Genomic DNA, 17,822 nt, shown 5'->3' with positions numbered 1-17,822 from the left:
CCTGCTCATGTTCTCTCTCTCTCAAATAAATAAATAAAATCTTTAAAAAACTGTCGATCTAGGGATCCCTGGGTGGCTCAGTGGTTTAGCGCCTGCCTTCGGCCCAGGGTGTGATCCTGGGGTCCCGGGATTGAGCCCCACGTCAGGCTCCCTGCATGGAGCCTGCTTCACCCTCTGCCTGTGTCTCTGCCTCTCTCTCTGTGTCTCTCATGAATAAATAAATAAAATCTTTTAAAAATATTGTCAATCTAGGTTTGGTGATGACAGATAAAGCGACATCAGCTTCACCGTATTCTTTTGGTTGTGTATTCTGGAAGGAGTTCTGATTTGTGTGGTTGAAGAGTTTGTGGTCCTAAGCCACTGCCACTTTAGGATTGTTTGTTACTGCACAGTAACCTACCCTATCCTGACAGATAGCATTCACACAGTGCCATTTGTCCTTAAATCTTATTTTCAGTATTTGAAAGTAAGTTGTGACCAGATAAATATCCAGAACCTTTGCCAGTGTTGAAGCTTTAGTGCCTAAGACTTCAGTGAGTTATTGAAGATGTGGACCGATTAGCAGAGAAGACAGGACTGAGGCAGAGTTAAAATTTTCAAAGATTGCACACACACGCTATCATACGTGCACACACGAATGGACTCAGAGAGAGACAGTGAGAGAGAAGTGAAAGGAAGAAGGAAAGAGATATGCGAGAATGTTCTACTATGACCCCGTGAGCAAATGCTACTTACCAGAACACTGAAGTCCACTGCCTTTGTATCCCTGCTTGCATTTACACTTGAAGGATCCTGGGGTATTGAGGCAATTGGCGTGGAGGCTGCATGTGTGGGTATTCACGGCACATTCATTTATATCTGAAAACGTGAAGGTTTCCCGTGAACAAAAAGACTATCCCTTACGCTTGAGCAACTCCCAGACCAACCACTCAACACTGCCAACAATCCGAGTGGGGCCTGAGAACTGAGAGGTGTTCCAAGCCCGAAGCCTTGGCTCCGAGCCCGGCCTTTGTCTGACACCAGGACACAGGGAGCCGGGGAGCTCCCTGCAGCTCACCACCCCACGGCAATCTTGACTGCTTATCAATACTACTGACATCTGTAAGACGTTTCGGTTTTTTTCTTTACTTTTTCATCCGTCTAATCCAAAATTAAATAACGCTATCAGAAAATAAATTCTACACGTGGAAGGGCTTAACACTCCTAACCAGCAGAGGATAAGGTGGGCTATGACCCGTTGACATCATCTGAATTCATAGGCATTTTGTTCAAAGGCTGCCAGGAGCGGGGTCAGGCTGGTCTGAGCTGGTCTGCTGGATGGAGACCAGGAAAGTTTGCCGAATCCTACCCAAGTGAGAAGTTCATTAGCCCTCCTTTCCATCTCACCTGCTCTCTATGCTTTGGGAGACACATGCAGACAAAAGAGCCCATTGTTTTTAATTTAGCCACCAAAGGAGCTCAGATGCTAATCTGATTCACTTAGAATCACAAGATGTGTTTCTCTTAGAAGCTCACCCCGTGCATTCCCACCTTGCCCAGTGGAACTTCCTAGGGATCAGGAAACAGGCTTCTTCTCTGTGACACAGCGTCAGTGGATTACGAGCTGGATGGGTCCAAGCCCACAAGAAACATGGATTTTTACCAGCCTGCTTAGGTTGGCCTTTGTGTTTAAAAAGATCTGAGTGAAGAGCTACAGAGGGTTCACAAGATGGTCCAAGACGCTGGAACCAACTGTTGCCACAATGCAGTTACACAGGACACGTCCTGGGATGCTCTGGATGGAACGTGAGAGAAATCCTACTTGGCCCCCAACCCATTAGCTTTCCTCGTTGTATAAACATTTGCTCTAAGTGTAACATGAATAACAGGGAGCCTGGATCTCCTTTCACCGTAGTGCAAGCCCCATCCCATGTTCCATCAAGAGCAGAGTGAATGCATCCAAGGGCTCCCAAACACACCACTTAATTTGCTCGTTCAGGCTTGGAATCCCTTCACTAAGGGCCAAAATATTTTATTTCACACAGGTCAGGCCAATAGCTGACAGACCAGACTCAGAAAGTGGCTTCAGGGACCCAGAAAGGGAACATTTTAGGGGATTTGGAGCTGGAACCATGAGAGGGCCAAAAGAGGAAGGGGCATGTGCCTTCATCTCCCTCACACATTTTTCTAAAGCCTCTCCTAAAAGAAATGGCTATGAACAGATCACTGAGATCAAGATCAAATAGGCCTTTTTCCCCCTCCTTTTGAGTATTTTTCCCATTTTTAGCTACATATCTGGAGAATCAAAAAATAAAACCAACCAATTTTTTAAAAAAAACCCACAAAAATCATCTCAAGATATCTGCCCAAATAACAAAACTATATCCACTGCAGTTCCTTACTTTAGACCTTTACTGGTCTGGTGTCATCTAATTCATCTCACCAGAGTTCCCTAAAAGCCAGAAACATGGGATGCCTGGGTGGCTTAGTGGTTGAGCATCTGCCTTCGGCTCCAGACGTGATCCTGTGATCCACATTGGGCTCCCTGCAGGGAGCCTGCTTCTCCCTTTGCCTGTGTCTCTGCCTCTCTGTGTGTCTCTCATGAATAAATAAATAAAATATTTAAAAAAAATTTTTTTAAAGCCAGAAACAAAACAAGTGACATTTCTCGTATTGTTAAACTAGTGAGTACAGTAGACTGTTCAACTACTAGACTGAATCGACCTCAAGATAGTTGTAGACAAAGCCTACAGGTTTGGTGGGGAGAGGGAAAAAGGAGAGGGTGTCACCGACTCACCTACACAGTCGTATCGGCCCCTGACATATTTCAGTTCAAAACCAACATGACATTTGCAGTAGTAGCTTCCGAACGTGTTCACACATCTCCGATTATAAGGGCAGACGGCTTTACTGGAGGCACATTCATCAACGTCTAGGATGTAGAACCAGAAGGTGTCAGTGATAGCAAGAAAAGTGTTCTCCCCCCAAAACACATGTGCGCGCGCACACACACACACACACACACGCAGTTTCTTTGGTAGAAAATTCTGATTATTCTGCTTGCCAAAGTGCACCCTCTGGAAAGCATTCTAGATGCCCTCAGCACACTCACAGCTCCTCCTTTTATGTGTTTCCATGGCGTTGTACATCTCGTTTTAGAGACATTGTCTCACTGTCCTGTCACTACTCACATTCACATCTGGTAGGCCCTGGCTCTTTTGGGGCTGAGAGCACATGTCTGGCGCTTGGTACGGAGACATTACTGCTTGTTGATGGAAGTAATATTTTTCCAGCTATGAATATTGTAGAGTGTGTACAATTTTTGAACTACATGTTAAGCAAACAGATACATACCTTAAATACTGTCTTCTACGGAAGAATTATTAGCAAGCTCCCCAAGGCTCCTACAATACTGACCCAAGTACCAGAGAGGTAGTTTCCTACATCGGCACTTAAACATAAAGGGTGGGTCAAGTGTAATGATGCCATGATGTAACTTAGCAGACAACAGGCTTCCTTGCTTTCCTTGAGAGTCAGGTTACCAGGGGGCTGGCAGCTATGCTGGCCAAAATATCCAGACTCAGGCTTTGCTTTCACTTTAAGATGACAAATCGAATAGATGTTGTATGTTGTTAATTTGGACCTGTGGTTAAACAGGCAAGTTGATGCTGGCTCACTGTTCTCTTTGCATTCTTAAAATCCTAAATACGTGCTGGATTGACCAAAATAATTCTGCAGTGACCACTTTCGTGCAGATAAAAACTGGATTCAGTTTGGTCAAGCATGAGCCTTGTCATAGAAATCTTATTTCACCGAAGAACACTAAACCCTGTGAATCTAATGAAATCTGATTACTCTCAGAGAGCAGGGCCAAAATTTTAATTTTACAGGGATTTTTTTTAAGTATTTAACTGATTTAGGACCTATCTGGCTGAACTTTCTAAATGCAGCTTATCAAGGTATGAAACAGATACACAATTCATTTGGGATAAATAAAAGTCCAGCACCCTGACTGAGAAATATTTCCTTTTTTTTGAGAAATATTTCTATTGCAGTAAATAAATAAGAATATGAAATTGCAGTGATATTTGCTTATTTAAGCAAAAAAGAGTAAGAACTCTTTCAACATTCTGATTTGATTTGTTATCGGCTCACTTGCATATAAGCACAGAGCTACGAGTATATACAGTTTGGTTCCTGAACAGAGTGCAAATCCACAAGGGAACTAAGGCAGAAAGTGTTGCCTTAGTCACTAAGGATTGAGGCCCCTGCCCCCCCCAACACTCCCACATACCCCTCTTCCCCACAATAAACAGGAGTTGGTGCATAAACCCCCAGTGCCCTTGACCCAGGAGGAAACCTGGTGGTAGCTACCCCCCCATCCCCCTCCCACACCATCCCCCTCCCACCCTCTCCCTGTCTCCTAGAGGGGCATAGATGCTCAACCTGTTCCTTGAATTCACTCCCTGGTGGAGCCTTCCCTCACCTCCTCCTCAACCAGCATTCCCTGGGATCACCTCCCAAATCAACTACTTGCTCAGGATCACTTATGTGGGACCCAAAACTAAGACCCAAAATAAGACAGGGGAGAGCAAGAGACCAAATTCTAATCCACTGATTTAACTAAATTCAAAGTTATAAAGGATGGCTCTATCTCCTCCTTTAATATCATGGATTTAATCTGCTCATCCCTCCAAGCAGAAATGATTTTAGAATACTTAGTTCTTATCTCTTAGAGCAACCTTTAAAGACAATGGGAAATTAGTTACTTGCTAACATAAACAATGTAGAAAGGATATAGATATTCTCTATAGTCTTAGATCTAAAAAAAAATAATAAGTGAATGCATTTTTTGTAGGAAGATATTAGCTAGAACCCACAATGAGCCCAATGGCCCTTGGGACTTTATTCACTGAATGACAGATGACAGTAAGTAGCAGGTTTCTGTGGTAACTGAAGTAAAACATGCAGGGTAAATATACTAAAATAAAAGAAAACCCTTTTTCCACTATGGCACTAGTCAATCCCAAAGGGACAGGGAAGTATTCTTTCCGGCATCCCAAAGTGTGTCTAGAGTCGATGTTGCTACTCGTCTCAGAAATGGGCATAAATCGGAACTTTCAGGAACTTTCAGTATAGCTAACAAGCAGATTGTGCTGAATGGCAAAGAAGGAATTCAGTGGAGGGGGAAGGAGGAGGAGAGGTGAGTCCTGCTGCCCTACCTATGCAAACTCTTCCATTTGGAGCCAGGCGGAGGCCCGAGGATGGACAGAGACAGCGCGGCCCTTCCTCCGTGTCTTCGCAGCTGTACTGGCAGTTTGTCATGGCACACGTCCTGGAGTCTGAAAATGTAGGCAAGCATTAGCCTTTTCCTCCCGAGCTGGTACAAAAGCACTCACTGACAAATGATCTCTGCATTCTAGGACTTTCGGGGGCAATATGTGGGATGTGTTGGATAAGCGTCATTGCCTAAGACCCACATGGAACCCGGGCAAGGGTGGTGTCTCGGGAGCCCCACGGTCTGTTTTGTTGGCTCGTGTATTAAATTTGCCTGTCTTTAAGCGGGGCCTGCACCCCTTGGCTATCAAAGACTCATCTTTCTCTCATATATTCTCTCATCATGCCTTGATGTTACCTGGGTGGCCTCTCTTGGGGGAAATGCAACCTCGGATGGAGATGATCAATCTGAGTAATTAGGGTCAAAAAAATCCGTCCTACAGATCTCTCCATACATACCTAGCCTCAATGAGAGTCACTCAAGCCATGAGACCTGGTCGTTTACATGCCTGTATTAAAACATGCGGCAAGTATGACCGACTGCCTGCCCAAAAGCCATCCTGGACCCCTTGTCCTTTCATCACAACCATCATTGAAGCTAGAATGCCAATTACTAGTCTTCATCCCAGCTTCCCTTGCAGCAACAAAGGGTGGCCACAGGACCCAGCTGTGGCCGAAGAGATATAAAAATAAGTCTGCTGGAGGGAGTGGGGCTTCTGGAAAAGATGCTACTGCGTGATGAAAGGGAGAAGCATGAAAGAGTCATTCATTCATTCCTTGGCATTGTTCCTTTCCCCTTTGTCAGGCCTCCCTTAAATGTATGTGTGATAATCTGGAGCTGGGGCAGCCATCTTGTGACAAGAGGCAACAAACATGAGAATAAAATCAGTACCCTGAGGATGGCAGGCAGTGAGTCCTTGCTGAGCCGTGCAGGCGGGAACAGCCTGCCTCCAGCTTTTTTCATAAATGAGATAATTTAGGTGGATTTTTCTGTCACTTGTTGCCAAACACAACTTTTCCCACAAAAATGCACTTCCTTAGCAGAAGTCTACTATATATGGATCACAGGTATCTCCAACAGGCAAGTGCAGTGAGTACACTTCCTTTGTCCAGCACCATCCGTAACATGTCCATCACCCAGCGGGCAGAAGAGACTGCCAGGGACCAGGTGTATTAAAATCAGGAGAGAAAAAATAAATAAATAAAATAAAATCAGGAGAGATATCCAGGGCTCCCGGGACACTTGGAGCTATAAACAGGGAGGCCTGGGCAACCCTTCCACATACAGCTATAGGCAAAGAGGGAATAAGGATAGATACACAGGTCAACGTAAGGTACCAAACACCTACCAATGGTAACATTTCTCATTTATTCTCTTTTCTTTTTGTCTTCTTTTAAAATTTACCTAATTCTATCCTTCCATTTGGGATCACATCCTTTTTTGGGGGCACTGATTAGCCTTTCATGGAATGTTTCAAAACGTCCACTAGCATAGATCTTTTTAAAAATGTTAAGTGATGACTGTAAAAACCTAGATAGTGGTTCCTGTGATGGGGTAGTAAGGGAGGTTCTGGCAAAGTTCTCTTGGTATTGGTTACATGGGTGCTCACCTTATAAGAGTTTGTTCAACTATGTATTATGTTATATATAATATCTATTATATGTGTATTTGTCTCTTGTAGGTTTCTGTTTAATTCATAAGAATAAGAATTTTTTAAAAAGACTTTGAATGTCTGCTTTATCTCTTAAGCCTCCTGCCAACAGAGGATCTAGGTGACTGGTGGTGTTGGGGCCTTTTTCGAAGGATGGAAAGCATAAGGACAAACCCGGGGAGCAGCAAGCTGGGCACCAGCCAAGAGTGTCTAACTGCAGCAAAGCCCCAGATGGCCTAGGGACTCCATAACTCTAACCAGAGGAAGCTAGCAGAGGCCGTAAGGTCCAGGTTTGTTGGGGGGTGTATTACAGAGGAAAGACAGATGGAAGGGGGGAGGAAAGAAGAAGGGAAGAAGGGAGGAGGGGAGGAAGGGAGCCAGGCAGGGAGGATGGGTTTGTCTTTCAGCTGCAACAGTAAACCTGAAAAGCCTTCCCTCTGGATAAATGAATGGATATACTCTTACCTCCCACAGGACATGGGTTTCTCTTTATCACAGAAGGGCTTTTCTTTTCAGGAATGTGAATCGGAATGTATTTCCAACAGGAGTCACTGATCTTTGAGCATGGGGCAAGGGGCGTGAGAAAGGCAGTCGGTGGGAAGAACTGATGTCCTGAGATGGAATTTAAATGTATCACCTTCCTAAAACAATACGCTTATTTTCATGAGGAAACCCCATACAACCCTGTATACAGAGAGATGTACAGCATTTACTTTTCTCCCCAATTAGCCTTTCTTTAAAAAGCAGGTGTCCAGGACAGGCAAATCCAGAGACAGATAGTAGGTTAGTGGTTTTGGGGTGGGGGTGGCGGTGGTGGTGCTGGGGAGGAAGCATGAGGAGTGATTGCTAACGGGCACAGGGTTTTCTTTTGGGGTGATGAGGATGTTCTAGAATTAGATAGTGGTGATATTCGTACAACACTGTAAGTGTACTAAACACCACTGAATTGTACAGTTTAAAATGGTGAATTTCATGTTATATGTATTTTACCATGATGTTCCTTTTTAAAAAAAAGATTGTTCGTATGACAAACAATCAAGTCTCCAAGGATGACCATGAGCCGCCTGGCTGTTGAAACTCACTTGCACATGTGGCATCTGGCATGAGCATGTGGCCGCTGAGGCAAAAGCACTTATAGCTCCCATGCGTATTCACACATCTGTGCTGGCACGGCCGGGGCTTTATGCCACACTCGTTCACATCTGCAGGGGAGAGGCAGAAAAGAAGAAAGGCTAACCGGATCAGATAATATCAAGATGTAGAGTTATGTTGGCCTCCCTGCACCCCTGCTGGTGGGGGGTGGTTACGTGGGGGCAATGACTCGCCTCCTCTCCAATCGCCAGTAAAAGCACCACTCTGAAGGTCTAGTGAAGCTGTGGAGCAAACCAAAGGACGGTGCACTGTCAGGGGAGGCAAATGGCCACAGCCAATTTGGAAAACTGTTTGTAGAACCTGCTCTAGCTAGAGACACGTACACCCATGACCTAGCAATTCCGCTCCCGGGTCGATCCCCAACAGCGGCATGGATATGCCCCCACCAAAAAAACATGGACTAAAATGATCACTGTAGCACTGTTCTTAATAGCCCCACGCTGGAGAGAAGCCAAACACCTCCAGACAGGAGGCGAGATAGAGGACTTGTATACTCGCGCAAAGGAATACGATATAGCAACGAGGCTGGACAAACTCTAGCTCCAAGCAACAACGGATGAAGCTCAAGACTGGGAGAGTGAGTAGAATAAGCTGGAGATCAAAGAGTACATTAAAAATCAGGCAAGGGGGCAGCCCGGGTGGCCCAGCGTTTTACCGCCGCCTTTGGCCCAGGGCATGATCCTGGAGACCCGGGATCGAGTCCCACATCGGGCTCCCTGCATGGAGCCTGCTTCTCCCTCTGCCTGTGTCTCTGCCTCTCTCTCTCTCTCTCTGTGTCTCTCATGAATAAATAAATAAAATCTTAAAAAAAAAGTCAGACAAGGGATGTCTGGCTGGCTCAGTCAGTGGAGCATGCAGCTCTTGGTCTCAGGGTTGTGAGTCTGAGCCCCACCTTGGGTATACAGAGGACTTAAAAATAAAATCTTTAGAAAAAGGTCAGACACAGGGGTGCCTGGGGGGCTTGGTCGGTTAACTGTCTGCTGTCGGCTCAGGTTATGATCTCAGGGTCCTGGGATCAAGTCCTGTGTTGGGTGCCCTGCTCAGCAGGGAACCTGCTCCTTCCTCTCCTTCTGCTCCTTCCCCTCTACTTGTGCTCACTCTAATAAATAATAAATAAATAAATAAATAAATAAATAAATAAATAAAATCTTTAAAAAAAAAAGTCAGGCCCAACTAATCTATGATGTAAAAGGTCAAGATAGAGTTCCTTATTGGGGGTGGGAGGCAAACCGCTGCAGGGGAGAGGGAGGGGCCTTCGGGAAGGCTATTACGTTTCTTCCACGTTGCTTACATGGATGTATTTGAAAATTCACTGGGCAGTACGCTGTTGATATATGCACAATTCTCTGTGTGTAAGACTTGAATAAAAGCTAGCAATACAACGTAGACACGTTAGCCTTTAGTACTGTCCCGGGCAGCCCAGGACAGGCGCCCACGGCAACACCTCCATTCAGTGGTTACTGTTCTGGGCGAACTTGTGTTGGCTCACACCCTTACAGAGGGGGCCCTGGCAGGCAGCTATGGATGGTGAGGCTGCAGGACAACATGGAAGCCTGGGAGGCTCTGCTCTAAATGCCAATAATGGTTATTTCCAGGTGGTAAGATTGAGGGTGACTTTCTTCTCTGAGCTTTACAGTATTTCCTAAAACGAATTTATTTTTTTATTTTTTATTTTTTTTCTAAAACGAGTTTAAATACTAAGAATGAATGCCTTTTTGGGGTGCCTGGGTGGTCACAGGTTAAGCATCTGACTCCTATTTTTGGCTCAGGTGGTGGTCCCAAGGTCCTGAGATCAAGCCCTGCAATGAGCTCTGCGTTTAGTGGGGAGTCTGCTTGAGAATATCTCCCTCTCCTTCTGCCCCTCCTCTCTCTCTCTCTCTCAAAAAAAAGAGTTACTTTTTTATTAAAAGAAAAAATTATATAGAAGGAAAATAAAACTTCAAAAGCGATCATGGGTAGAGGAGCTTATCTTTGGAAATGTGGTCATGTGGATGCCTCTTGGCTTAACTCCTTCAAGGAAAATACAGAAAGGAGCAAAGAACCAAATTCTACGCAAGCCCAAAATTCAGCAGGGTGACAGGCAAAGCATGTCTTTCTTAAAAATAAAGAAGTGGCTGCTTTCGCCTCTGACAAGAACCTTATACAGGAATTTTTTGACATCTTAGTGGGATATTTGGAAGTCCTTCTCCATTGCTTATCCCCTCTACTCTACCTTGTCCTGCGTGGATTCTAACTCGTTCAAAAAGAGGAACTGGAAAAAGCTGATTGGACATTAATGGGAAGCCCATAAATACCCCATCACTTGGCCCTAAATCAGAGGTGATCCACTTGTCGCTTGGAAGAAGCATTTGGGGGAAAGACAGCACAGTGGAGGGCTGAGGCCTGTCACCATTAATAGATCTATATGGACTTTGATCAGGCCACCAGAGGGCCAGGAAAGCTGTGGGAGGAGACAGACAGTCCAGAACCCGAGCCAACTAGACTGCTCCCTCAACACTAATATTTTACTGGGAATTGAAAGCCAACACGAGGATCCCTGGGTGGCGCAGCGGTTTAGCGCCTGCCTTTGGCCCGGGGCGCGATCCTGGAGACCCGGAATCGAATCCCACGTCGGGCTCCCGGTGCATGGAGCCTGCTTCTCCCTCTGCCTGTGTCTCTGCCTCTCTCTCTCTCTGTGTGACTATCATAAATAAATAAAAAAATTAAAAAAAAAAAAGTTGAAAGCCAACACGAAAAATATCTTCTCTATTCCAAACCTCTGCAGAAGGCATCTTGGTACAGAATCCAAGACAATATGGAGAAGCAGTTTTTCTGGTGTGAACCCTGCTGGGTAAGGGATACAGCTGGATTATTACTTAGGAGAGCACGATTCTTGGTGCACTTCTCTCAAGCAGGTGGATGTGCTTCTAAGGAGCACCTTAGGGCGCTGGCCTCTGTGCTGGTGTTGGGACATCAGAGATTCACAAGCTCCCCTCTGAGGCTGCAGGGCTGGCAGCTATTTCAGTTTAGGTAGCTAACCTCTGGGCTTGGCAGCAAGGCCCCGGGGGGTGGTGGGCAGAGTGGAGGGACTGCCTGCCCGTCTCTGGGACTCCATCTGTCCCTCCAGAACCCTGGCAGCCCTAAGGACAGCTGAACTTGATGTGCTGCCCTTTGCTCAACTGCATTATAGGACTGGGGACACTTTCTTAATTATGGCAGGTTTCTTCAAGCCAGGGTCTCTTGGCCTTAGCACTGCTAACATTTGGGTCAGATCATTCTGTTATGGGGCTGCCCTGTGCACCGTAAGAGGCTCAGCAGCATCTCTGGGCTCTACCCACTAGATGCCAGTAGCAGCCCCCAAACGTCTTCAGACACTGCCAGACGTCCCCTGGGGTAAGGTTCCCAGATTGAGCAAATAAAAATGCCCAGTTAAATTTGAATTTTAGATAATTGACTAATACTTTTTTAGGAGACATATATCTTATGCAATATTTAAAACCTATGTAACCTATAAAATCATCTGTTGTTTATCAGCAATTTAAATCTAACTTGAGATCTGTATTTTCTCTGGCAAGTAAATGGGGAGTAAAACTGCCCAAGCTGAGAACCACTGTTGTCAATAGTATAAATACCCTCTTTAAGATCTTCAGATAAACAGCTCATGACAAGTCATAAAGTATCTTTTAAAATATGTCAATTATCATAAAATATGCATGTCATTCAACCCCAAAATTCAATTTTTAGACATTTAGCCTATAAAAATACTCAAGGGTGCAGGGATATGTGTAGAATGATGTCTGACTTAGCACTGTCTATAATGGTGAGACATTGGAGACAGGCGGATGAGATGGTTCAACAAAGTATTTTTTACACAAATGATATTGCATCATTTGCATCAGGGCCAAGAATACAGCCTTAAAAAGCATAAACTAGCTCTGTATGTGCTGACATGCAAAACTGCCCAGGAGAAGCATTTCTGTCTGTAGCGTCACAGAAAAAAGACCACGAGGTGCTCGCCTGGGCAGTGCACGCTGGAAAACTGGAACAACGCAGAGGAGCACTGTCCTGACTTCAGGGGTCAGGGACAAACTGTTCATGCTGGTTTGAGCATGGACTGGGGGTCGGGGGGACACTCCCATTTCTAATTTAAATCCTTTTATGTCATTGGGGTTTTTTTTCCAGTAAAAAATATGCATTACTTTGGTAGCATAAAAACACAATGACAATATTTTAGGGAAAAAAGTTATTTTAGAGGAGGAAAAAAAGGCCTTTTGTCTGGCACCTTAACGAAAACATCTGAATGACTTTTATATTTTTCTTGAAGAGATTGATGGAAAAATCTAATTCTGAAACCACTTTCATTTGAAGACTCAACTTAAAATCGACAATATCTCGGGCACTGTAGTGTATCAAAAACCCTGCCCCAATGATCGCCTGGCTTCGGAAAGCTCGGGGGTCCATCTGTCCATCCGTATTAGGATGCTGGCCTGTAGTACTGACCTTGACCGCAGGTTTTCCCAGTGTATCCTGGAAAGCATCTACATTTGTTTGGTCCCACACACTCCCCGAACTTGCATCCAGGTTCGCAGGTAGCTGTGGAAAGGAAAGGTGTTTTGTTGATAAAAGAACAGGAGTAGTCAGCACAGAAAATGCATGCATGTCCAACTCAGCAGCCTTCCTTATGGGGGAGAAATTCATGGGGGCGGAGAAGGGATGATCTGCTTCCTCTCTAGTCTGTTTTCCTCTTTGGGATACTGGACAGTGTTTTCCTTGTGAACTAGATCACTCCCCCCAGCCTTCCGCCCCAAAGAGTGCGAGTTTATAACTTTGCTTAGTACTGTCGTGCCCCCAAGTGGCATTCAAAGAAAAACAAAGCATCCCAGACCATCATCAGCTAGTTTGCATATAAAACAAAAATATTTAATAAAAGAAGTAGATGTGGGAGCTGGAAGAGACTCCAGAATAATCCTGGATCAAGTGCTCCTTCCTTCTGTCACTGGCCTCTTTTTTTGTCTTCCATATTTTCTTTTCCTTTTTCTTCAAATGATCAAATTCTATTTTTAAAGCTGTGTATCATCAGTCAAAATGATCAACCCACAGACTGAAGGCAGGGAGGTGCAACTTCCAGCCCTAAGGATGGGAACTAGAAGTATCATGAGGAGAAGGAGGAGGAGGATGGTGGCATGATAAAGGCAGAATTTGTTTTTTGTTGTTGTTTTTTTTCACTTCTGTATCCAGACAACTGACACAAATTCAGCACCCCATCAATATTTGCTTGATGAAAGAAATGGTTGGAGAAACACCAAAGACAGAATATTTGACTGGGTTGGGAGGGCAAGAAAAAAATAGTAAAAAATGATGGGAAGTCTGAGTCCGGCTCACAGGGAGGAGGTAGGGAGAAAAGGCAGTAGATGGGACAAAAGGAATATGGGGAAAATCCAAAGAGAAGAGGGGCAGAGGACAAAAGAACAATGAATGAGGGAGAAAGGAGGTCTGTAGGGAGTCAGGAGCCCTCAGCAGCTTCTGGATCTAGTAGGAGCTCAGGAACTAGCCAGCACCGGAAAGGATGACTCCGCAATGGCCCAGGAATGCTGCCTACTTCCCTTCCCCTGGAGTCCCTGGCTCACCGTAGGTCTACCTCCATGCAAGCCTATTCCCAAAGACTCCAGCAGCTACTCCCTCGACCCCACACCCTATTCTTTGTTATGTCAGCATTTATCTTCCAGTCACCTGGACTCAAAACCCCCATCATCTCTATCTTCTCTTGTCCCCAAACCAATCAGTGACAATATCCTATCCCTGCTTCTACCACCCAAGTCATTCACTGAACAGCTACTCTTCTAGCTAATGGGAATCATGCTGCCCATAGATATCTGGGAGATTACAGTGCACCTCTTTCTCTCCCCCTTCTCCCCGCCACAGCCTGTGACCCAGTGCTTAACTGATACGGGGTCTAAGAGCCCAGCCCCTGCTTTCCAGGCGGGACAAACTCAACTCTGTGATGCAATTAACACCCCAGAGCTCCCTGTGGGATTAGGCCAAAGCTAGACTTCTCTTGAAACCACATTTTTGCCTGGTTCTTTCCTCTGCTTCCTTACTCCCTTACAGATTTCTCTGGAGAGCACCCCTCAACAGATTATTGACCCAAGACTCCCACTTATAGGCTCTGCTCCTAAGAAATCTGATGTCAAATATGACATTAAACTGATATTCCAAAAGCACGCTCTGATCATGCCATGCCTTGCACCAAACAGTCTTTATTGCCTTTTGAATATAGTACAGGTATCAGCACCAAGACCTGGCTTCCATCTCAGTTTGTGCCCTTGGCCTACTCTTTTCCCTACCCATAGGCAACACTATGATCAAACTAGATTGCTTGCTGTTCTCTCAATTGGCCCTCTCTGCCTCTTCCTTTCTTGTTATCCTCACCCTGGCCACCCCTTCCCCACTCTCCCATGGTTAACATCCTACTGATCCTTCAAGAACTATTTTGCATGAGCCCTCCTTCCAGAAGCCTTCAATGATTTCTCCCACCATGTCAGGACGTCCACTCAACTTTGAGAGTTCCACAGAACTTGGGTAGGCCTCTCCCATGAAGTTGATCAGGCTCCATCTTATTAAATAATTAGACATATATTTGGTTTCAATCCTTCACTTCTGTCTACTATCTGATTCCCAGCACCTTCAGAACAGGGATTTAAACATTCATCTTGGGCAGCCCGGGAGCTCAGTGGTTTAGGAGCCACCTTCAGCCCAGGGTGTGATCCTGGAGACCCGGGATTGAGTCCCACGTCGGGCTCCCTGCATGGAGCCTGCTTCTCCCCCTGCCTGTGTCTCTGCCTCTCTCTCTCTCTGTGTCTCTCATGAATAAATAAATTAAATCTTAAAAATAAATAAATAAATAAACATTCATCTTTGTTTCTCCTGCTGCATTTGGTAGTGTTGTAGACACATAGACACTCAAATAGTTTTAAATAATAAATAAAGTAATAGGTGTAGAACTTCTGACAGAAAAACATTTTATGGCTCTGGATAAATCATAAGTGATGAGGTAAGGAAAAAATGTTTTTCGGCGACATTCTTTCCCTTCTGGAGACAAAAGAGGATTTTGCTTTCCAGTGTCTATTTTGTTATGGATATGCTCTTTGAGATGCAGCTTTAAGTTTAGATGTTAGAAAAATAAATTTTTTACTTTTTTAAGCCTTGAATACCTTTGATTGCTCCCTGGAAAGTTATTTTTAATGTGGGCCAGATAGGAAAGCCAGGATCAATGCCAAATAGAACATAAGAGAAATGGTGAATAATACCCTTGCTGCTATCAGGTCAAAGCTCCAGCAAGATGTTTTCAATTTACAGAGCCTTTGGATCTGTGACTTGAACGGCCAGTCTACAACACAGGGAAATTTAGTTTATGTCTAAAATGGCCTGAGATTTAAGTGTATTTTAGCTAAAGTTCTTGTTCAATTCTCCCTCCAAATCCTCCATCTGCAGCCCTTCAGTGGGATTTGTTCACAGATAACTCTTTACCTCCTCTTGCTAAGTGACATACACTCGAAGGTTAATGATTCAGAGCCGAGCCATCCTGCACTGGGAGCAGATTTAGGTGGGGCAGGGGCCAAGATCTAGAAAGCTCCAGCATGGAGTCAGGGCCTCTGGAGGAATGAAGGGTGAACAGACAGATGGAAGGGAAGTCCAGGCGGACTGGGACCTCACAGACCGGGGTGTAACTCTGCTTGTTTGGGCAGGTGGACACAAGTTCTCAACTCATTACCACGTAGCCCACACTCTGGCTTGGGAGTCAGAGATCCAGTAGCCAGGGGCTAATCACCCTGTTACTCGGTGCTTCTAAGGGAGCAGATGACTTTACGGTCAAGAAGGACCATACAAATTGGATAGAATACAATATAGATTTTAGATATAAAAATCATTACAATTTAATACCTGAACATCTCACTGGGGCGGCAGGGGTGCTGATGAGCAATTCAGCCTGCCAACCGTGCATACTGAGCATTGTGCTCGAAGCCTCTGCATGTGCTCTTTTATTTTATCTACTTATTTTTTTTAGGTTTTATCTATTTATTCATGAGAGATACAGAGAGAAGCAGAGACACAGGCAGAGGGAGAAGCAGGCTCCCTGTGGGGAGTCTGATCCCAGGACCCTAGGATCACACCCTGGGCCCAAGGCAGATGCTCAACTACTGAGCCACCAGGTGTCCCTGCACCTGGTCTTTTAGCATCTTGCTTTAAATTATTTCCTGCCTATGGTATTATATTGTCCACAAAAACATCAAGAATGTGACTGGCTGTCTGCATCAAGGCCAAATTGCTCTGATTTAGTTACAGCGTAGACCTTACAGAAAGCCAAAGCTTGCCCTCATTTATTCACCAGAGACATGTAAGTTTTACGGCAGTAGGTGCTGAGGTTCATGCAAATGTAGGATTCCAAATCATGCGTTCCGTGTGGTTTTGCCCCTTTCCACCTGAGTGACTTCAAATAACAACGTGCTAGGTCTAGAAAAAGAATACAGCAACATTTAATTTCTGCATCACGTGCACTTTAAGGGATGGGATTTATGGGTCTTTTCAAATCAAGGGTGATTTAGGAGATATTTTCTATGCATGCCAGGTAACAAGCATACCCTTTTTTTTTTTTTAAAGATTTTATTTACTTATTCATGAGAAACACAGGAGAGAGAGAGAGAGAGAGAGAGAGAGAGAGAGAAGCAGAGACACAGGCAGAGGGAAAAGCAGGCTCCATGCAGGGAGCCCGACGTGGGACTTGATCCCAGGACCCCGGGACCATGCCCTGAGCCAAAGGCAGATGCTCAACTGCAGAGCCAGGGGGCTGCCTGATGAGCTTACCCTTTAATGCTTACACACCTCCCCCTCTGAAGTAGGGATGAATCTCTCCACAGTGCAGAGGAAGCGGAGCCTCAGCTGGCTTACCTGCGTTGCCCAGGGCTACGCACATCATTCTGACTTGATCGTGACACTACAAATCCAATCAGTGTGAGGACCCACCCTCTTTTTTAATTGACAAAGCCCCAGGGGAATGTTCTAACTTTATCTAGTAGGCAATAATGATCTGCAAATATTTTTTTTCTAGTATCTCGACACTCTTGTCATCTTGTCACAAGGAAACTAATGGTGGGAGGTTTTGTGTGATATTGAGCATGTAAGAGCGTTAGTGGTGCCTTTTGATGTTTTACAGATTCGAGATATTATCAAGTTCTGTCTTCACCTGTGGTATATCGATATTTTTGGACCAGGTAGAGAGGAGGAGTTGGAGGCAGAGACAGAAAGAAGGTAGTACTGTTAATTCTTTAAAAAAAAAAAAAAAAAGGTAATATTTTTGTGCTTTACCGTTTATAATCCAGCATGATCCACACCAACACCTAACGTGTATGGGACATGCAGTTGCGTGTTTACCCTATTTAACAGATTAAGGGATCTGGTGACTGTCGGTGAATAATTCGGTGACAGTTTATGGTGTCACAGATTAAAAACTAAGGACACTGGCCTACTACTCGAGCACAGGGTGGTCTGAGTTTTTACACAATTACCTTCACAGGCTCCCTTGCTGTTCCTTCTCCAGCCATAGCAGCAGGCCAGCTTAGCCCCATAGCGACAGAGCCCAGGCTGCGGTGCAGACGTCAAGAGTCTGCGATCCCTGGGACTGTGGATAGAGAGCTGCATGTTAGTACTGAGAACACAGAAAGGGCAACAGAGACTCGCTCCTGCCAATAAATGAGCAGGATAAATTAATAAGTAAATTTATTTATT

At 44.9% G+C, this 17,822-nt stretch overlaps 1 protein-coding gene across 13 annotated transcripts in view; it reads right to left on the bottom strand.

Moving 5' to 3' along the window:
- EGFL6 (EGF like domain multiple 6) overlaps positions 1-17,822 on the bottom strand; it is a 242,542-nt gene that overhangs the window by 24,078 nt on the left and 200,642 nt on the right. For all 13 annotated transcript variants that reach the window (XM_035711858.2, XM_049107435.1, XM_035711859.2 and 10 more), the window contains 6 exons: positions 17,603-17,715; positions 12,540-12,632; positions 7,991-8,110; positions 5,202-5,321; positions 2,777-2,911; positions 736-858 (listed from right to left, as the gene is read on the bottom strand). In XM_035711858.2, coding sequence (XP_035567751.1) covers positions 736-858; positions 2,777-2,911; positions 5,202-5,321; positions 7,991-8,110; positions 12,540-12,632; positions 17,603-17,715 — 704 coding nt within the window. The remainder of the gene's footprint in view (positions 1-735; positions 859-2,776; positions 2,912-5,201; positions 5,322-7,990; positions 8,111-12,539; positions 12,633-17,602; positions 17,716-17,822) is intronic.

The sequence above is a fragment of the Canis lupus genome, chromosome X, assembly GCF_003254725.2.
Source record: "Canis lupus dingo isolate Sandy chromosome X, ASM325472v2, whole genome shotgun sequence".
NCBI lineage: Eukaryota > Metazoa > Chordata > Mammalia > Carnivora > Canidae > Canis > Canis lupus.
This window is presented reverse-complemented; position numbering and strand designations above follow the sequence as displayed.